Here is a 22,384-nt window from a genome sequence, read left to right as displayed (position 1 = left end):
GAACTCTACCGCACTGAGTTCGCCTCTCATAATTGGACCTTGATCACTCAAGTCTCCGTGATCTTATCTCATGTGTCTCTACACCATAAGCAGCTTGAGCACAGGGACAGACCCTTTCATTTTCGAGGCATATCCCCATACCGAGCACCCAGCACAGTGCTGAGCTCACACCTGATGACTTGCTGCTGCTCTTGAGCTTCTGCAGTGATGCTAAATATCTCCTCGAGGACTGGAAGAGCAAGGTCAGAAAACTGTGTGGGGGTGAAACGAGGGTCACAGTCACTGACGCTCCCCTCGCTGGGACACTCAGGCTGCCTTATAGGGAACAGTGGCTCAGAAGTAAAGTAGATGCAAGATTGTCCCCGACCCTGCCTAGAGGCCTAGCTAGTTCTTCTGGACCAGAGATAGGAACGCCACCGGCATATGGAGGGGCAGAGGGGTCAAATGGTGCACAGTGGGGCCCAGCTTTGAGTAAGATGACATCTTTCAGCCTCCCCTCAACCACATCCCTGATCCACGGGGAGAGTATGAACCAAGCATAATGACTAGAGCTTTTCTGAGGCCAGCCCAGGGTGCCAGGGGCTGGTGTTTAGATAAAACGAGGCTAGCTCAGGCTGGGGGAAAATGACTCTAACCAAGCACAGATGCAAGCTCCCACGTTCCCCTGAACAATAAACATGTCTGTTTCCACACACACACCTCTGGCCTGGCCTGCGGTGAGGGAAGTGAGGCAGCAGCCCCCACCACAGGGTTGACACTCACCCACTTTGCAATGGGGCAGCCGCGTGAGCTCTTCCCCTCCTTCCCAGTGTAGATGACCTTCTCGATCCGGATGGCTTTCCCCTTCTCTCCATACCTGGTGAGGGAGACAGAAGCCACCATCAGCACAGTGAAGCCCCAGAAGAGAGCAGCTTATGGTAAGAAGGCAAGCCTCGGTGTGCTTCAGCATGGGTTTAGTTACTGTGGGGTCAACAGAGAAGGAGAAGGATTTAAATGTTTGTTCTGTGCTTAGAGCCTCTGGAGACACAGCAGCCACGTACAGGCCCACAGGGCCTCCGGTCCATCTTGCCCAGCTCTGTCTCAGGGTACAGGGGGTCATCAAACACAGTGTCCCTGATTATTATTCTGAACCTCCAGGGAAGGTACTCAAACCAAAGGCTAAACATGGGCATTTGTATCCAGCCTTGTTAGTGGAGTCACCCTGTTATTTATACAGTCAATCAACAAAAGAAAATAAATGGGGGAAAATCTTACTGTTTTCTTTCAACAATCCCCAGCTGACATTTGAACACGATGAGGACAGAGAGCTGAGGCCAGGGGAAGTGACCCTACCAAGCACCATCTGGCTCCGAGACTGCCCTGGCAGTAAACACACACTGCACACACTCGTGCTCTGGCCCACACACACTCGGGGATTCCGAGACCATCTAATTCAGAAGTGATCAAACTATGGCCCCAGAGCTGAACTGACCTGCCCAAGGCCACACAACTATGGTGCCACAGGCATCGGTGGCTTGAATGCTCCCCAGCCACTTTCTGGCTGCAGCACTGTAGTCAAATGACTGAAGTTCTCAAGGCCTGAGTTTCCTAATCTAACATGAAGATAAAAAGGGCCCATACTTCCCAGGCTTGGAAGGAGAACAAATTACATAATCCATAGGGATGCACTGTTTAAAGTGTTTTGAAGCTCCTGCGTGAGGGTTAGAGAGCCTGCTAAATATTAATTCTTAACAACATAAGTAGCCATCTTACTGAACCGTCTTATTTTTAATAGCTTTTTAGCTTCAGGCACAAAATCATATCATCGACAAACAGGGTGATTTGTCACCTCCTCCTGTTCACTCTTCATGCCCTTCTTTCACTCTCTTGCCTCACTGTACCAGCCAAGGCTTCTGAAGTGCTAGTGAGCATCTCTGCTTATTTCCTCACTTGATTGTAAAATGTTGCCAACTATTCATCACTGAGAAGGAAGCTAGCTGAGTTTGGGAAAGAGACAGAGACTGACTTAGTTTGAAGGCATCTTCAAGCCTTGATTTTTAATCAAGAATGGGTTCTTTTTATCAAAAGCACTTTTAGCAACAAAGGACACAGATGACTGTTTTTGTTTTCCTTTGATCAATTAATATGAATGTGCTATTTTAACAGAGTATCTAAATCAAACTATCCTTATATTTCTGTAATGAATCCACTCTGGTCATGGCCCTTTTTAATATACTACTTTAATAGAGAGATATCTCATCATACACACTACAGTTAACATAGTCTCTACAAACACACATAGACAATTACACATACAGGTATCCCTCACCTTTCAGAAGCTCATGTTATGCCACTTTGCTTTTACGAAAGACCTACATCAGTACCTGTTTTTTTGGTAACCAGAAGAAATCCAAAGAGAATTTTTGCTTTTACGAAGAAAGGCAAAGAATGAAAATAGCGTTCAGCGTTCGTTTGGCAACGAGCCATTACAGAGGCAGTGCACACCCCAAGTGGTGCCGCGAGAGTGGCGCCACCAAGCTCCTGGCCCAGGAACTGCACTCAGCATTCCAGCCACCAGAGAGCGGAACTGCGTCTGTGAGCATCTGTGCTTTATCTTGATTTATCTTAAGGTATCAGAAAGCCTAAAAGAGATTATTTTGGGGGGTCCAGGAACACTCAGACGTTTTCCCATATACATTAATGGTAACTGCTTCTTCGCTTCATTGCCATTTTCAGTTTAGGAAAGTTTTCAAAGGGATGCTCTACTTTTGGGTAGCGAGGGAGATCTGTATTCCTTTATCTCATCCACTCCACTTCCAGGAATCTCCACACCTCTGAAATAACTGTACAGATACACCAAGAGTTAGGCACAAGGTGTTCCTTGTTGTGCCAACAACTGAAAAATTAGGAACTGAAATATCTAGTACAGAATTGGCTAAACTATAATAAATATAATAAACTTCTGTATGTTGGAAAACCATGTAGCCATTAAAAGGGATTCGACAGAATTCTATGTACTAACATGGAAGAAATTAAGCTGGGGGCTGGAGGGGTAGCGGCTACAAATAGTGGGTACATTATGACTGATCCCATTTGGTTTAAAATCTCTCTATATATGCGCATCTATAAATGCTGACAAAAACTAAAGAGTAGACATCAAACTTTTTAAAAAAGGTTTCTTCTGGATAATTGCTGGAAGGCTTTATTCTAAACTTTTTTTAAAAAAGACTTTTATAGACAGGTTTTATTTTGGTAATTGGGAAAGAGAATACATTTTTTTAAAGTATTGATGTACGGTTTCTTTGGTTTCTTGAGTGAAACAGAGCACACTGTCGAGGTGAAAAGTGTTTCTGATAATTAGCACATTAAAATTCTAAGGCTATGTTAGTCCCTTATAGAATGTGTTTAGAGACAGGACTCTGGGGGAGTTTATATAGTGTGGCCTGGCTCAAGAGGAAAAGACCAGATAGTGCTGCTTTTGTTTGGTTCCTGGAAAACTTTCAATTTCACAAACATTTATCAGGAAGTGGCCCCCAAGTGCAAAGCCTGGGTGCTTGGTGTGTCCTGGGGTCCCTGTGGGATGAACAGCCCGAGGTGTCCACGCTGCTCTCACCGAAACAGGATACTGTGTTCCCCTCAGGAGGGTGAGCAGAGGACACTGACACGAGCTCTCTGACCAGTACCTTCCCCCCATCCCACCCATCAGAGGAACACTTTCTGCACTGAACTTCGTATTCAAGAGCAAATAAAAGGGCCAAGCACTCTGATCAGCTAGACCTTTTCTTTTTCTTTTTTTTTTCCTGAAACGAGAAATTTCTCTGTGCTTAATGACAACCAATCAACTCCGGATTTAGCTCTTTTTTCTTAAATGTCTTACTCTCTGGCCTAGCATTAAAATGATATTCTAGAACATCTGAATAATGTTCATTCCTGCATACAGATGAACTCCTAGACCCTAAGCTAAGTCTGAAAAGAATAGGCTGAAACCTTATCTTGAAAGATAACCTGATCATCTTAGCAAGTGGTTCTCAAAGGATGGTGCTGAGATCAGCATCACTTGGGAATTTGGGAGGAATACAGACTCTCAGGTCTCATCCCAGCCCTGCTGGGTCAGGAATTCTGGGGTAGGGCCAAGGATCTGTGCTTTCACAAGCACTCCAGGAGACCCTGAAGCACGCTCAAGTTTGATAGCCACTGATCTAAAGATGTACTTCTTTGGGGTTACCTTTACCACCCAGTAATGAGACTAGTTCCCTAAACTCAGAGGATCTGCTAGCACAGTGGTGATTCTCTGTTTTTAGAATAAACATTTAATGAGCTCCTAGGCTGCAGAGAATCCCCTTCCCAGATAGATGACATGGGGCTCTGTGCAGCACACCATTCTGAGATACGGGTTTGTACAACTGACCACGAGAATGTACATCAGTGGGGACCTGGATTCCCATGTGTGGAACCCATAAATAAATTGGGATAATATTTTAGGATTTGCGTTTGACTGCCCCTCCTTTTTCCAAATCTTTACCAGAGAAGCTAAAAGCACCAACGTCTCCTTGATTTCAGCTTGTTTCCCCTTCCTGACTTTGTCCCACTTCTGGCGGTAGAGTGGTCCTGTAGAGAGAGGGTGGGGGAGACAGCCTGGACCATTCACAAACTAGACCCCCAGCCTGGTGATGTTCACTGGTTATTCATTCCTCTCCTTGTTCCACAAGAAAACTTAAAAAAAAAAAAAAAAAAAAAAAAAAAAGATGTCTATTAAGATAAAAACAGGTGATGAAATCAGAGTAAAGGGGGGGGGAAAGATGAACGTAATGTTGGTACACAGAATGCAAGCAGTACGGTCTTGTGTGCATTTTTGAGAGACGAGCCTAGAAAATTTCAACATATGAGAAATCAGGAAGCTAATGAAGGTTCCTTAGGATTATGTCAAAAGGACTCAGGAGTGAACCTGAATAGGTTCTCATGGGCCAAAGATGAGAAATTACATTCCTCCCAATAGGGGGTACACAAATCTGGCCCTAAGCTTAACCAGCAGCCAACAAAGATGGAAATACAATCTGTTACATAATTTACAAGGTCCTTAAGATAAAAATAAACCAGCTGCTGAGGAAAAACACAAGTATTCCTGGTCTCGACAGGAATTCCTCCCTTGGATCAGTTTCTGAAGACTCTACACTTGGCTGTTATTTTTAAAGCAATGAGGGGGGGAAAAAAGGACAAATCTCAACTTTATCACTATCTCTTAATCCTTGTTTCAAAACATACTCTTCCATAACTAAAAGTTATTTAGAGAGCTGTCTAGAAATTTTGTAGAACTGTTTCCAAAAAACAAACACAAAAACGGTCCCAGGTCAACTTGTACATGTGACTCCCCTGCAGCCCTCAACCTGCAAATAAGAGCATCGCTATTTCTTACCAGAAAGTCACTGGCCAAAATGCTGCCTGCCCCAACCCTGGCACCACAATGCACATGCACGTTGGCACACGAAGGCACACACATGCAACACACACCTTGTTTTAAATGTTTCGTTCTCACAGCCTCAGAGGTCCACTTTTAAGCAGGCTTGAATTTACAGATTGAGTCTTTGAATGCTTTTCTGATGGGCTACTTTGAATACAAATGTTGCCAGATGGTACAGGACAATTAAGAGTCGTTACGGGAGATCACAGTCCTCTATCCATCTTACCATTTATTGACTCAAGGATGCCAATACAGTTTTTCAGTTCAAATTCACGTTCCCTGCTAGACTGATGACAGGATTCACTTGGCTCCCCTGCTCAGACAAAATATGGTACCCAGATCTGAGGGAAACTCTAAGCCACTCTGCCTTCCACACATCTGTGTGTATATGATGTATATGTATGAGCAAACATGTTTATGTCTACATAGTCTTTGCCTTTGCTATACTAATGCTTGTTATAAGATTTCCATCAGTAGATGTTGTATGAGACAAGATACCCTATATGTGGTACTTCCCTATAAGCACTAAGTGCTTTCCAGACATCAATTCAGTTTATCTTCATAATTCTCCTACAATGTGTATGTACTTTTACATTATCCCCATTTTGCAGATAAGAAAACTGAGTCACAGAGCAGTAGAGCAACTTACCCAAGGACTCAGCAGGAAGTGGCAGGGCCAGGATTAGACCTTACGTCTAGCTTCAGCGTTCACATGCTCTCAATCACCAAGCTATTTTACCTTTCTGTACATTGGAACTCATAGCATTTAATATCTGCTGTGGACCCACCCATAAAATTTAAAGTCTCTAGCTACACGAGCTGCTTAGAAAAACAAAACTGGGCTGTTATGTAAAAACCGTGTAGTCTTGAGTTTGAATTCTAAGTGTCAATGTAAACTCATGATGTATTTAATCACAGTCAAGAACAAAAATAAAAAATCTACACATACATCTTAGCTCTTTCTACTGAAATGGCCTAGAAATGATGAGCACACCTCGTACCAGAGTTTGTTTTCTGAAAACTTTTTCCCCCAATAAAAAGGACCAGGACTTCGTGGATAGACACAGAATGCGAGCCCAGATCATACAGTCGTACAAGGGATCGAGAAAGCTATGAGAGACTCCTGGGATGGTATCAGAACGACTCAGGACACACTGAATAGGCGCCTACTGGCCAAAGAGGAGACATTATATTCTTCCTAGTGGAGGTACAAAATAGCACCTATAAGGTAGTTTTGAAAAACAAGAAAGAAAGAAAAAATGATGTGATTTCCATGAAGTCTTTAGCTCTGACTGTGAACTTATAGGCCACAGAGAGGGCAGAAGAACATGACAATAGCACAGAAAAGCCAGCAGCAAAATTCAGACCTCAGGAAACACTATGGGACACGGAGTCATTTAACCAGACCTCATCAGTAAGAAAATATTTCAAGACAGAGAGAAAAGCTGGGGAGGGGAAGATCTAGAGGGCAGACCAACAGACAGAGAGAGAAATCCAGAAGCACTGTGGGTGAGAATCCCATATTCAACCCTCCACAGTCCGGATATCCTGGCTTCCTTTCTGTGTGTGGTCTGGTCAAGGCAATGAAAACGAGAGGTGCTTCAATTCCATGCTCTACTAACAACTTGCCCAGCTCTCCTTGGACATTTGTGCGTCACTCACCGCTCCTCCATGAGTTCCCGGATAGAGGCTACCGTGGGGCCAGATCCCAGGTGAGTATAATATGGACCTTCATCTTTCTCCACTATTTGTTCTGCAGAAACACAGAGTAAACATTATTTGGAGGCATCAACTCATCAACATTAATTTAGCAAGTCAAACCACCAACAGGAAAACTAATGGGCACATTCCAAAGCAGGAAATTTGAGTGGCTTATAAATATGTGATAATGTGTTCAACTCCATTAGGAATCATTAATACAAATTAAAATCACAGTGAAACACCATAACACACAGGGCATATTGGCAAAAACTGAAGAATCTGGTAAAATCAAGTGTCGTCAAGATTGTGATGTAACCACCTTGCAATTCAGTTTACTACTCTGTGTGTTTAGAATGGGGTAGGCTAAGCCACTCTACTACAAGGGATGTACACAAAAGAATAAAAAATAATGACTCCAACAGATACTTGGATGCCAATTTCACAGCAGCATTATTCACAAGAGCCAAAAGGTGAAAACAACACAAAAGTCCATCGATAGACGGACAAAATTCGGGGTATCTACACAATGGAATATTACCCAACCAGAAAAAGGAATGAGGTTCTGATACATGCCACACCATGGATGAGCCTGGAAAGCATTATGGTGAAATAAGCCAGACACAAAAGGACAACTATTGCATAATTCCATTTAGATTAGATATCCAGAATAGGCAAGTTCATAGAGGTAAAAATTAGATCAGAGGTCACCAGGGGCTGGGAGGGGTGGAGAAGGAGGACTTATTGACTCCTGGGTACCGAGTTTCTGTTTAGGGGGATGAAACAGTTTTGGAAACAGGTAGTGGTGACGGTTGTACAATATTGTGAGTGTAGTTAATGCCACTAAAACGTACACTTAAAAACAGTGTACAAAAATGGCAAATTTTATGTTACGTATATTTTACCACAATTTAAAAAAAAGAAAGGAATGAAGGACTGACACATGCTACAATGTAGATAAACCTCAAAAACATTATGCTCAGTGAAAGAAGCATCACATACTGTATGATCCCATGCATATGAAACCTCCAGAATGGGTGAAGCCACAGAAATAGAAAGCAGATTGACAGCTGCCGGAGGCTGGGAGGAGGGAAAGAATGTGTGAGTAACTGCTGAGTGAGTACGGGGTTTGGTTTTGGGGTGACGAACGTGTTTTGGAACTAGACAGAGGTGGTGGTTGTCCACTGTAACTATACTAAATGCCACGCAACTGCTTACTTTAAAATAGTTCATTTTATATGACGCTCACTACAATTATTTTTAAAAAGAACAAATTATCGCTGCACACAACATGGATGAATTTTAAATGAATTTTTCTCAGTGAAAGAAACGCGACCCAAATGACTATGTAATAGTAGCTGTGGAAAGCAGTTTTGACTGGCTACTACTAGGCTAAAAACAAAAAGAACTTTCCACAAATACTGTGCTATAGTTGGTAAGTTTGTTTTATGTCTAAAGAAAATACAACAACTAAATGCAATGTGGTATCCCACATTTGTCCTTGAATAGGAAAAGGACATCAGTGGAAACACTGACAAAATTCAAAGTCTGCAGTTAATAGTATTGTACCAACATGAATGTCTTATTTTTAAATGCACCGCGATCATGTAAGATGTTCACATTAGGGGCAGCTGGATAAAGGGTATACAGGAACTCTCTGTACCAATTCTGCAACTCTTCTATAAATGTAAAATTATCTCAAAATTAAAAGCTTTCAAAAAATAAAAAAACTAGGCAGTGCACCCCACTTTACTGATTCTGTCCTAGAAGAAATCTTACTTACATGCATCAAAACACAGGTACAAAGATTTTCAGAGCAACACTGTTTGCAACAGTCAAAACTGGAAACCTATAATCCAGCAACAGTGAATAAATACAATGTAGCACAGGCGTGCAATGGGTTCTATCTAGCACTGAGAATCCACAACCTTCCACAACATGGTTGAATACCACAACATCACGGCAAGTGAAAGACACATACCAAAGAACAAAAGCAGTAAGATTACATTTAAATAATATACAAAAACAGCCTCAACTAAACTATACTATTTAAAGGCCCACACAGAGGTGGTAAAATTACCAGGTTGAAATACGAGCTTGCAGACATTCAACGGTTTTTTATCTACAGACAATGGTGATTTTATATGGTTGTATAAAGAAACACAAGAAAATCATTGTCACAAGTTGAGAGAGTTGTTGCCTCGGGAGGGTGGAAGAGGAATGTGAACAGGGCAGGTGTACAGGGATCAAGGTTGTGGTTACACGGTATTCACTTTATACATTTTCATTGAGTTGTATATGAATGTTCTGTATACTTTCCACTATCTATCATTCATGATTTTTTTAATGCAAAAAAAAAAAAAAAAAAACACCTGTCACACCTATTTTATGCAGAACATTATGCTCAACTTTATGGGGGATTCAAGATGGGATAATAGGTGATGGCTGCCTTTCAAGAGTTTATGATCTACCTGGATAGATAAGATCCACACAGAAGAAGCTACCTAATGGCATTTCAAATTAATGGGGAAAGATGAATTTTTCAGTGCATGATACTGACACAATTGGGGAAAAAGTCTGATCCACACTTAATACCTTACCCCAAAATACATTCCAAATAGTTGGAAGATTTTTTAATTTTTTAAAAAAAATATTTATTTACATTTGAGAAAGACAGTGCATGAGTGGGGGAGGGGCAGAGAGGTTGGAGACAGAATCTGAAGCAGGCGCCAGGCTCCGAGCTGTCAGCCTAGAGCCTGATGCGGGGCCGAACCCACAAGCAGCGAGATCGTGACCAGAGCTGAAGTCGGATGCTCAATTGACTGAGCCACCCAGGCGCCCCTAGTTGGAGGATTTAAATACAAAAAAAATTTAGACGATGTAAGTTCTGAAAGGAAAACAATGGGAGGTTTTTTTTTTTTTGTAAGTTTTTATTTGAGAGAGAGAGAGAGAGAGAGAGAGAAAGAGAAAACAAGCGGGGGAGGGGCAGAGAGAAGGAGAGCCAGAATTCCAAGCAGGCTCTGCGCCATCAGCAAAAAGCCCGACGTGGGGCTCAAACTCACGAACCCGTGAGATCATAACCTGAGCCAAGGTCAAGAGTCAGATGCCCAAGTGACTGTGCCACCCAGGCACCCCAATGGGAGAGTCTTTAAAAATAATCATGGAAATGGGAAGTCTTCTCAAAGTATAACAAGAAATTCTAAAGCTCCCTGCCCAAACCCTGATAAATTTAACTTAAAAAAAAATTATAATAATAACAAAAGTCAAGCTGAAAGACAAACAACACACTGAGGAGAAATATCTGGAATTCATACCAGATAAAAGGCTAATTTCCTTAATATATCAAGAGCACCTGTAGCTGAATAAGGTCAGTAATTCAAGAAAAAAATTTAAAAAGGATAAAAAGGGAAATGCAAATGGCTCAAACACATGTAAAGCTACAATAAGATACCAGTTTTACCCTTCAGATGAGTTACCATCAATGTCTTGTGCTGATGAGGGTATAGGAAAACAGGCAGTTATGGAGAGTAATTCAGCAAAATATTAAAATAACAACTGCACATGAATCCATTTGACTCAGCAATTCCAAAGAATCTCAAGTCTTCTAAGAATTTGTTTCTGGAAATTTGGATATGTACACAATTATACGTATATTCATATATATGAATATATTCATATGTATATTCATATATATGAATATATATATACGAATACTCACTGCATCTTTTGTAATGACAAAATCTGTGCAATGACAAAATGTTCCTCATGATACATTATGTATTCTAAACATATTATGGCATATCCATATAATGAACTACTGAGCACTATCAAAAGAAACCAGGCAGCTCCAGATTTACTGACAAAAAATGACCTCCAAGATATTTTAGGCGGGAAAAAAGAAAGCAAATTTCAATATTGCATGTATAACATACCATAGTTAGTATATACAGTCACACATACGTTAGCATATACACACCACATGCAAGTAAAAACAGTGTTTGGGTTACTACCCACACTAAGTATAAGAGCAAGTCTGTGAAAATGAGTTCAGGTGTGTTCCTGTCTTTAAAAACAAAGCGTGTGGAAGGCTTTCTGGCGATTATGAGGCTGGGGAGATCCTGGCCAGGCTGAGGACGTCAGATCTCATTGAACCTTTCCCTGAAGCCCCTCAATAAAACGGTTTGATTCCCTCCCTCCCGCCCCCACAAAAAAGGTTTGCAATGGTGTGTGCAGTCCCTGCGGATGAACTGATGGGACACGCCTACCTCTTGTGGCTGCCACTCGTGGAGTCTCTTCATCCCCTTCATGTCCTGGGTCAGGCTCTTGTCTAAATTAGCCTACCCAATCCCACCGGTTAATACACCCAAAACAAAAGTCTGACCACACCACTTCCCACTGATGACTTGGCGTGAGACAAAAGAAAGAACCCAAATTCCAGACCAGCGTCCACAAGGCCCCTCTGGAGCCGCCCGTGCACAGCGCTACAGCCTGCAGCGTTCCTGGCACACAACTGCGCCGCCCCTCCGTGTCTTTAACGTGCTTTCTCACTGACAACGGTGCCTTCCTTTATTTCTCTCTTTGGAAGAACTCTCCTCTTAAGGTCTAAATGCCACCTCTTCTGTGAAACTCCAGTGCACTTCTCAGGTCCGCTTTCCCTCTGGATTCCCAGAACACCTTGCATACAACGGAAATATCCAGGCATGTATCACAGCACATTTTTATCATTAGCATGGCACAGCAGAACGGACATGGATTTTGCAGACAGGCCTGGGCAAATGTGACGAGTTACCTTCCCGGCCTCTAATACTCATGCCTTCAACTACACAGAGGGCTCCGTGCAGTATTTGGCGCATAATATGAACTCAATAGGCAGCTGCTGTCCAGACTCTGCCAAACAAATTGTGCGACCGTGGCCAAATGACACAACCCTTATGAGCCTTAAAAGCAGTTAAAATAATGTTCCTACATTACGGAGTTGTTAAAGATTAGATGAGATGTAGTCACCTAGTACTGTTCTCAACCGATCAATGCTTAAATGTTTCATGAATGAATGAATATTTTCAAGTAAAGGATTAAAAATGACTTGCTCCAAATATACACTATTTTGAACCATAAAACAGAGAGCCTTACAGAAGGGAACATATGGAGTGTGGGGGTGGGGGGATACCAGGGGAGGGGAGGGAAAGAAAATGTAAGAATGTGGGTGCTGGAGGTAGTGGTCTGAAAGCTCTTTATAGGCACTAGGAGACTACATGGTATATAAAAAGTAGAACATAAGAATTTGCCAGAACTTCTGGGCCCTATTCCAGTTTCTATTATCTGGAAAAAAGTCAAAGTAATGGACTGACTGCAGGATCTTCTACTGGAACTAGAACATAATGTAGCTTTTAGGGACTACCTTCTGCCCCAAATCAGAAAAGCTCAAAACTTACACAGTTAAAGGCAGAGAAAGATTTTCAAGGAGAAGATGTAAACTAAGTCTTGGCAACTCCACCCTAGCAGCTATGAAAAAAGATAAAGATCCAAAACCGAGCCAACCTAGAAACTGGATGGTCGGTCAGGTTTCTCTGGGAAGGCCCTTAGAACACCAAGGGCAGACATAGCTCCAAGTACTAAACAAAAAGCAAAATTATTCTTTCCCTTTTAGAGGTTCATAAGGCAGCCCAAGGAGCCCTTCGGAAGCATTTTCTTTTAATTATATCCTTTTTCCTGTTTTACATATATAAAAAACACATAAGATATATGTACAGATAGACTTTAAATTATAGAGACAAACAGATCCCTTTCCTGGATTATACGTCTATATCAGGGAGAAGATATTCTATGGAAAAAAACTAAACTTAAAATTAAGTATGCTTAGCTATAAAACTAGTATACATTTACAAACTTAATTATCCTTACATGTTTATATATCCATAAGGCTATATACCTCATTATATATATTTACATAAATATGAGAAAATACATCTCGTTATATACACATATAGATAAATAGATAAATCTCTATATATCTTCTGTGTAGCAATGGGCTTATCCTCAGTTATGGTGGTGGGCAAGTGACAATACTTTGTCAGGTTGGGGGAATGTTCTGCAGAATGCAGTATATACTGTGAATCAGTGACCAATATGTGCTTCTGTTTTTTCATGACAAAATAAGATTTATTAACCTTTTGGTTGTGTTTAATGCTATAACCTTAAATTTAATACGTGAGTTTACCCTATTTTAGTTATAACCTATGTATGGTCTTCTGTCATTTTGTTTTCCGTGCTTGTATCCTTGGTTTTTTTCTTTCCTATCTTTTGTTATAGGTTTTGTATTTTCTATTACTCTCCACCCCATACCCCTGGTAATTTGGAAAAATCTACAGTATGTCTTTAGTGATGCTAAATGTGCTTTTGCAGAGAAAGAAGTTAGCACGCTTATAATTTTTCCCATCTCCTCCTTCATTTCATCTCCTGCTTTTTGTTGGTGTCCTTGTGAACATATTTCTTCCTCTCTATTATAAAAGAGATATTTAATATAAAATAATTTAAAGTATAAGTAAGTATATCACCTTCATTTTAGGAAAGAATTATCACACTTCTTTAAATTTAGACGTCACATTTGAATACATTTAGTGTTCACTACCCGCCCCTTCATAACACAGAACTTCCCCAATCTGTTACTCGTCAGACTCATCTCTAGAAAATGTGAGTTCTTGCATATTCGGAAATGTTTCAATGAAGCTTTTATGCGTGAATGGCAACTTAACTGGGTATAGAATTCCTGGGTCAAACATTTATCTTAATATTCCGAGAACTGCAATGCACATATCCAACAAAAAATGATGTCCAGCATAAATAAAGAACCCCCAACAATCAATAAGAAAAAGAGAAACACAACAGAGAAACAGGCAAATGGCTTGAACAGGTATGAACAGGTATGAAAAGGTGCTTCAACTCATTAGTCATCAGGGAAATGCACATTAAAGCCACAACGAGATACACCTACCACAATGGCAGGAAGACTTAATACTGTTTGCTGGTGAGGATGTGGAGCACCAGAGGTAGGAGTTTACACTGTCACAACCACTTTGGAAAATGAATAGTACCAACTAGAGCCGAACATACACAATTTCAGTGTCATTAGGTATATACCCAACAGAAATATGTAAATGTATACGTGTATGTTCTGAGAGACATACAGAAGAATATCTTATATCGGCATGATTCATAATAACTCCCAAATTGGAAACAATCCGAATGATCATCAGTGGCCAAATGGATAACTGTAGCCTATTCATAAAACTGAGTAGTATGCAGCAATGAGCATGAACAGATCATAGGTACCTCTACACACACATACATAAACCTCATAAGCACGGCACTGAACAAAAAAGTCGTAACATAAAGGAATACATGCACACGTATTTATGGTAGATACCTATGAAATTCAAGAACAGGCAAACTGATCAATGTGGTTTTAAAAGTTAGAAAAGTAGTTACCACCTTAGGACAGGGGTTGGCAAAGTTTTTATGTTAAGGGCCAGATAGCAAACATTTAAGGCTCTGCGGGGCATGTAGTCTCTGTGGTAAGAGCTCATCTTTGCTGATGGAGTGAAAAGGCAGCCGTAGATAATACATAAACAAATGAGCGTGGCTATGTTCCATTAAAGCTTACGGACACTGAAATTCGGGCTTCGTATAATTTGTCAGTCATGAAATATTCTTCTTTTGATATATTTTTTAGGCCATTTAAAACCATAAACATCATTTTTAGCTCACAGAGAAGAGCCAGATATGGTCTGCAGACCTAGTGTGCTTTCAAGAGTCGGATGCAGGTGACTGGGTGTGGGGCTGCTGAGGGGCTGGAAAAACTCTGTTTCTTGACCTAGATGTGGTTACACAAGTACGTGCCTTTCATAGCACTGAGTTGTACACTTAAGGTTTATGTACCTTCCTATATGTGTTTCAATCAAAGAATGTTTTTTAAAAGTATTTCTTTTAAGTTAAAAAAAACTGAACATGTGTGACTAACTTAATTTTTCAGTTAATTTATTGGTAGACTATTCTTCATTCTTGAAATTCAGGAAGTTCCTCAGGATCGTTATTTGTTGATTTTTATTCATTTTCTTTCATTTCAGAAAAGTTTTCTATTCTTTACCCTTGCCTTTGTTCAGTTTGTTCTAGGCTCTTCACCAGTGATTGCCAGTATTTCTGACAGAATGAATCTGTGTATAGAATCCCTCCCCCTGCCTCTCGTCCGTACCCCTTATCTCCCCACTCTACGGTCATTCCTGTTTTCTTTTCCTGTTTTGGAGTGACCTCCAAGTCCCTCTTCCTCACTGATTTGCCCTTCCTGTAACTCTGATTCCGCTTTTTCCAGCCTCTAGTGCAGCTGTGCGGGCTTTATGCAACAGCACACTTCTGGAATTTAATCCGTACCTCTTGTGGCTTCTTTGTAACTCTATTCTAGCACCTCACCTTTCACCTCCTGTTTCAGAGCGAACATCTTTTTCAACTTCCTTGACAGTATATATCAGTTCTTCAAGTTTCTGTTTTTTCTAATGTAAGTTTTCATTCTAAATGTTAGAATAATCCCTCCCCTTTTCCCATAGAATCTGAATGGGTTGCGTGTTGGTTGCTTATTAATTCACCTTTCCGTGGAAAAAGTTCATCTCCAGGGTTTCTCCCCTTCGGCACTATAGTTTGGACTAGATAGCCCTGTGTTGTAATGCCCTGCATATCACTGTAGAATATTCAGCAGCATCCCTGGCTTCTACCCACTAGATGCCAGTAGCACCACACCGGCTGTGACAGCAGAAACTGTCCGTGCATTGCCAAATGTCCCCTGGGGAGAAGAGGGGCAAAACAGCCCCTCGTTGAAAGCCACTGGTCTACTCATTTGTCCCAAAAGACAATGAGTAGAATCTCCTTATTGGACACTGCTCAAATTCTTCCTTACACTTTAAGCTAGAGAACTGGATGCTGTAGAGGTTTCAATTATTAGTTCAAAAGTTCAACAGCCTGAAGGGGGGATGGGAAGAATTGGGGCTGGCTGTGGACTGTCGCAACTGGGAAATTTCATCTCTAGGCACTCGGTTGTTGGGACCAACGCCTCTAAATATACACCTATTTTGTGTGTTGAGGGCTGGGTCATGCTCTGTCTTGATGCTAGGATTTTGGTTCTTTTCCTCATATGGGAGTAAGCTGGTCACTCTGATAAGACATCAAGTTAAAATAAAGCCCCACAGATTGCAGGATTTTTGTTTGGTGGTTCAGCAAATATTTCTCTGTGCACAATGGCCTTTGTTTGGTGCTGCTGGCCCTCGGCTTCAAAGCTGGCTCCTAGGATATGGCTTCCAGTCTCTCTGGCCAACTGTCCTCACCCCATACCTCATCCCCATCAGAAGCTGGAATAGGCAGGGAAAAGGGGCTGGTTTGCATCCCCCACTTTCCAGAATGTCTTCTAGATGGATGGTTTCCAGCCCATCTCTCCAAGCTTCAGGGTCCCTCTGAGACTCCTCCAGTGTTTCTCCCAACAGTGGGGGTCATATACATCATATCATCCTTTATTTTAATTCAACTGATCTATCTATCTTTCTTTCTTTCTTTCTTTCTTTCTTTCTTTCTTTCTTTCTTTCTTTCTTTCTTTCTTTCTAGCATTTATTTATTGTTGAGAGACAGAGAGGGACATAGCATGAGGGGGGAGGGGCAGAGAGAGAGGGAGACACAGAATCTGATGCAGGCTCCAGGCTCTGAGCTGTCAGCACAGAACCCGATGCAGGGCTTTGAACCCACGAACCACGAGATCATGACCTGAGCCGAAGTCGGATGCTTAACTGACTGAACCACCCAGGAGCCCCCTTAAATTCAACTGATCTTAAGCTAGCAGACAGCCCCTGGAATTCATGGTTTAAGATTGGGGCTATTTCCAAACTTCAGTTGACGAATTTTCTCTTCTGTTTTTGTCGTTCCTTTCACCAGGTTTCAGGAAAAGGTTATTTTGCTACCTTGCTTTAAGTCATTAATTCTCCTTTTAGTCTCCAACACCGTAGTAGGGTCTTCCTCCTCTACAGAGGTAGAGCAGGGAAACAGCTCAACTCTCCTTAAAGAGAAATCTGTTTTAGGTCTCATTTTGAGCAGTTGGAGCAGAAAGAAGTGAATTTTTTCCCTAAAATACATGGTAGGAGCTCAGGAGAGAAAAATCCAATTTTTGAGAAAATATTGGTTATGTGGCTCCAGGTGCTTTTCTCTGCCCTATGCACTTAATTTTACACTCATTAAGATAGAAAAATATGCTCTGTTCCACTTGTGTACTAGGCTAGGGAAAAAATGAAATGTATCCTTTCTGCTATCTGCAAGAGATACTAAACACAAGAAACTACTCATGACTGCCTAACAGAAAGAAGGATCCTTAATTTCTAAATGAACCTCCCATCTTCCTGGGTCAAGGCATTTCTTCTCTTTATGCCATTGATAGAGACGATAACTGGTATAATTAATGCATAGGTGTCAAGATCACACAAAAGGTTTATGTACTGGTCTTCTTTTTCCAAACAATCCTATATAAATGCCTCAGTTTCCTGTATCAATTTCAGTGTACTTCAAGCTGACCAGATTAAGCTTATAGAACTAATTAGATTCTATTTCCATGACAGTCAATAACCAACTGCTAGCTCATTGCTTCCTGGCTGCCATAAATCCACACAGTGGGCAGGCAGATGGTTGGGCCCTACCCTGGATTAGGTGTGCTAGATGAATTTTTTGTTTTGTTTTGTTTTGTTTTTAAACTAAAATCACAGGTCAGGCTGCCTGTAGGCAGCATGCCAGGCCTGCTGGTTATAGACACGAATACCTTTATAACATGGATACACTCACTGATGACAAAGATTAAAGGGAAGGAGATCGTGCCTAAACCCATCTGACATCTTTGTAGAGTTTAAATATGGAAGTAGAATAAGGTTGACCAGTTAACCAAAAAATATGAAGAGCACTTACCACAGTGCTCAGCACTAGTCTGAATGTTTTAGAAATACAACATTCAGTCCCTGATCCTAAGGAACCTGGGATTTAACTGATGAGACTAGTGCACATATAATAACACATCATGGGGGCCCCTGGGTAGCTCAGTCGGTTGAGTGTCCGACTTCGGCCTAGGTCATGATCCTGCGTTTTGTGGGTTTGAGCCCCGTGTCAGGCTCTGTGCTGACAGCTCGGAGCCTGCTTCAGATTCTCTGTCTCCCTCTCTCTCTGCCCCTCCCCTGCTTGCACTCTGTCTCCCAAAAATAAATAAATATTTTAAAAAAAAACACACATCATGGAAGACAAAGAAGAATTCAGCATTAAATCCTGGGTTCTTAGCCCTCCCAACCTCCCAAACTATATGCTGGTCCTTTAAGCTTCCCTTTCCTCAATTTCCTCCCACCTCTCTTTCACACCTCCTTCACAGTCTCCTATTTGAGACCCTCTAAACGCTAGTATCCTCCCTTCGCACGCCTCTTCTCAATCTATACATTTAACCTGGTGAAATGATCATAATTGAAACTTCAACTGCCATCAGTTTGCTCTAGAACCTCCAACTCACAGACCCACATGGATGCACACCTTCAGACCCCATAGACATCTCAAAGGCTGGATGTCCAAACGTGCTTCCTTCCCAGTATTTTGATTCTTGGTGAATGGCACCACCATCTACTCAGCAACTTCAGGAATCACCTGTGGCTGTTTTTTCTTCCTTACTCTTTTTTTGTTTTGTTTTAAACAGGTACTATTTCTGTTTTTAATGTTTGTTTATTTTGAGAGAGAAGGAGAGCATGAGCAGGGGAGGGGCAGAGAGAGAGGGAGAGACAGAATTCCCAAGCAGGCTCCATGTTATCAACCCATGGCCTGATGCGGGGCTCGTACCCACAAACTGTGTGATTACGACCTGAGCTGAAACCAAGAGTTGGACACTCAACTGACTGAGCAACCCAGGAGCCCCTCTTCCTTACTTACAGCCAACCATTAGTTCTTTTTCCTAATCTTACTCTTATCCACCCACTCCTCTCCTCCCTCCTACTCAATGTCATTCTCTGAGTTCAGGCACTGATTATTTCTTGCCTGAACCACACCTGAGCTTGCAAACTGGTTTCTCTACTTTTGGTATCGTCTCTTCTTCCCCTGAACTCCCCCTCTCTGGCCACTCCCAATCTTTCATCCAATATACCAACTACTTGTATTTCCCCATGTCTTCTCATCTCTACATCTTCATGTGGTTTTTCATGTATTTTTCATCTCCATAATCTTCCTGTCCCTTTGCCTGGAACACTCTACCTTCTTCCTATTAATCCATTAAACTTCCACTTATCCTTTAAAACTCAGATCAAACATCACCTCCTCCAGGAACTTCTGATACTCACCTACCCAAAGTCATATTCTCCACCTTTATGCTGGGATCCAAATATTCCGCTGTCTAAAAAAATACTTAAAACACATAAAATTCCTCTTTATCTCCAACTGAGTGGGGGGGGGAGAGGGAGATACTTTCTCATAAAAACTATAGGAAATAGACTTTCCATTACTGCAAACAGAGGTAAGTCTCTGTGTCCCCCATTCAGAACTATGGTCTGTATTGAAGCACCCAGTGGACACTGCTACCAACCACATTTTCTGGACAACACTCCCCCCTCACCCAGACTCTCACCATGCTCTAGGCAAAAGGAGAGGTTTTTTCTTGTATTGGCCTTTGGCTACTCCTTTAGGGCAGGATGATCAACTGGATAAAAATACAGCATTTCTGTGAAGGCGACTCCTACCATCTAACTTCTAATCTGCTTCTCCTACAGTTTGATGTCTCTAGCTGTCTGTGGGATGCTCCTCAGAGAAATCAGGACAAGGTTCAAAAGTTAACACAAGGGCGCCTGGGGGGCTCAGTCGGTTAAGCGTCTGACTTCGGCTCAGGTCATGATCTCATGGCTTGTGAGTTCGAGCCCCGCGTCGGGCTCTGTGCTGACAGCTCAGAGCCTGGAGCCTGTTTCAGATTCTGTGTCTCCCTCTCTCTCTCTGACCCTCCCCCGTTCATCCTCTGTCTCTCTCTGTCTCAAAAGTAAATAAACGTTAAAAAAAAATTTTTTTTTTAAAGTTAACACAAACCAGTTTCCTTAACCATGAAATGATGAGCAGGTGATCTCCAAAGATGCATTCCCACTAAAAAGTCACCTGAACTCATTCCCTGTCCTAAACTGGCTCTTGTGAATTTCCCCATTTCTAGGGATAGATAAAATACATAGAGCCTAGTTATTGCAGCTCACTAGCTTGTGACAGTGGTATTACAGGATGGTTAAGGGGATCTCAAATGTGTGTCTCAAGATATTAGAAATGTATCAATACTCTCTTCCTCCAATAATTCAATAGAGAACTTCAACTTGTGCTAAGATTCCCCAAACCTTTACATACCACACTACCTTCTGGAGGAAGGCATTTCCTTTCACATATTCTAAATTTATTTCTTTGAAGCTTCAAGGGGTGCCTTTAATTCTAGTATTTCAAGATTTGGAGAATAAGTCCATACGAAGGCCATCCATACCTTCAGAAACTCATAGTCTGTATACAAGGGAAAAACAGTGCTCTTGGTGTTTGGGTTTTTGGTTATCCAGTAAAGCCTATATTGGCCAAAACTTCCGATTTGGCATACATCACCACATTGAATATTAAGTTTCTTTTGCTATGCTATAAAACCTTTCTATGCTTTTATAAAGTTGTTTGTTATTAGTGCATAATGGCATCTCCAAACTTCACCGTCACTTCCATGGAAAATTCTTCCTTATACTGACCTGCTCTGCACCTACCTACCACAGTTGAGGGGATGAGTTTCTGGAATATGAGATGGTTCCCATCTGATATCAATCCCAGAGTGAGCAGCCTTTATTCCTAACCCTTGTCCTGAGCCCGAGTTCACAGAGACAAATTCTGCCATACTGGTTGATGGAAGCAACAGTCCAGAAATGGGGTCTCCAGATACTTCTGGAAAACAGGATGGCTTTCCCTAGCATGAACCCCCAGCACCTAGAAACTGTTTCTAAGTGAATCCCTTCTTCTTTGCCCCTCTTCACACCTAATACCGCTATTTTACTTAGGACTCATTTCTCAATTAAACAATTTAAGAGTCCAACTGCCTAGGTTCAAATCTCACTTTTACCATGTGCTAGATGTGGACCTGGGTAAACTGCTGAGTCTGAGTTTGTTTCCTTCGTCATTAAGATGGAACTACTGACAGTACCCCCTTCATATAGATACTATTAGGATGAAATGACTAACTGTAAAGTACCTGGCACGGTGCCTGGAATAGAGCAAGTGTTTCATAAATATTATTATTACTATTACCATTACTACTACTACTATTATTATTATTATTATTCTCAATAGCTTCCTAACCAGTTTTCTGCCACAGGCTATTACCCTTCACCAATCTATCTTCCAAGCTACTTCCAGGATACACTGTCAAAACATTTCTTGATTATAAAATGCATATTTTATTATAGAAAGCTCAGAAAACATATAAGGGAAAAGTCAGCCACTGTCTGACCACAGAGACAACCACTAGTGATGTATTTCCTTCCATTCTTTTCCTTTTTCCTTTTTTTTCTTCAAATGTTTTTATTTGAGAGAGAGTGCGCACGTGTGTGCGCATGAACACAGTGAGTAGGGGAGGGTCAGAGAGAGAGGGAGACACAGAATCCAAAGCAGGCTCCAGGCTCCGAGCTGTCAGTGCAGAGCCCAACGCGGGGCTCAAACCCATGAACCATGAGATCATGACCTGAGCTGAAGTCGGTCGCTTGACTAAGCCACCCAGGTGCCCTCCACCTTTTTTTTTTTTTTTTTTTTTTTTTTTTTACGTAGGTGAGATGATCATTTATGTACCGTTTAGGTGTGTACGTTGTTTCCAACTAAGCATTACCCCATAATTTAACATTTAACACCACGAGGTAGGTTTGGTTCTAATTCTCTGTTTAGGATGAGATGCAGATAAAACACGAACCAGAACAATAAATGACTGGTGGTAGGTCTCTCCACTCCCCTTATCTCTCACCCACTGCCCCGCCTTCCGGGCTGAGAGGCAACAGCTGCTGGCATTGCTACTGCCTGGTGTCTGTGATGCTGACACTCTCCTCCCTGCTCCTCTGCTCTCCAGCTTCAAGCTGAGACTTGTCCTCTCTGACGGAATGTGGAGCCCTGAGGGTTCGGGTCCACCCCTGTGCTACCGGCCTGCCGGCTTGCCTGCCAGCCTGC

The 22,384-nt window shown here is 41.7% G+C and overlaps 1 protein-coding gene across 3 annotated transcripts in view; it reads right to left on the bottom strand.

The window, feature by feature from the left end:
* The window catches only part of TET3 (tet methylcytosine dioxygenase 3), a 104,975-nt gene that overhangs the window by 25,121 nt on the left and 57,470 nt on the right, over positions 1 to 22,384 (bottom strand). For all 3 annotated transcript variants that reach the window (XM_042981751.1, XM_042981753.1, XM_042981752.1), the window contains 2 exons: positions 7,100 to 7,190; positions 763 to 856 (listed from right to left, as the gene is read on the bottom strand). In XM_042981751.1, coding sequence (XP_042837685.1) covers positions 763 to 856; positions 7,100 to 7,190 — 185 coding nt within the window. The remainder of the gene's footprint in view (positions 1 to 762; positions 857 to 7,099; positions 7,191 to 22,384) is intronic.

The sequence above is a fragment of the Panthera tigris genome, chromosome A3 (genome assembly GCF_018350195.1).
Source record: "Panthera tigris isolate Pti1 chromosome A3, P.tigris_Pti1_mat1.1, whole genome shotgun sequence".
In the NCBI taxonomy this organism is placed as follows: Eukaryota; Metazoa; Chordata; class Mammalia; order Carnivora; family Felidae; genus Panthera; species Panthera tigris.
The sequence above is the reverse complement of the archived record's forward strand: the minus strand, read 5'-3'. Positions and strand labels throughout refer to the sequence as shown.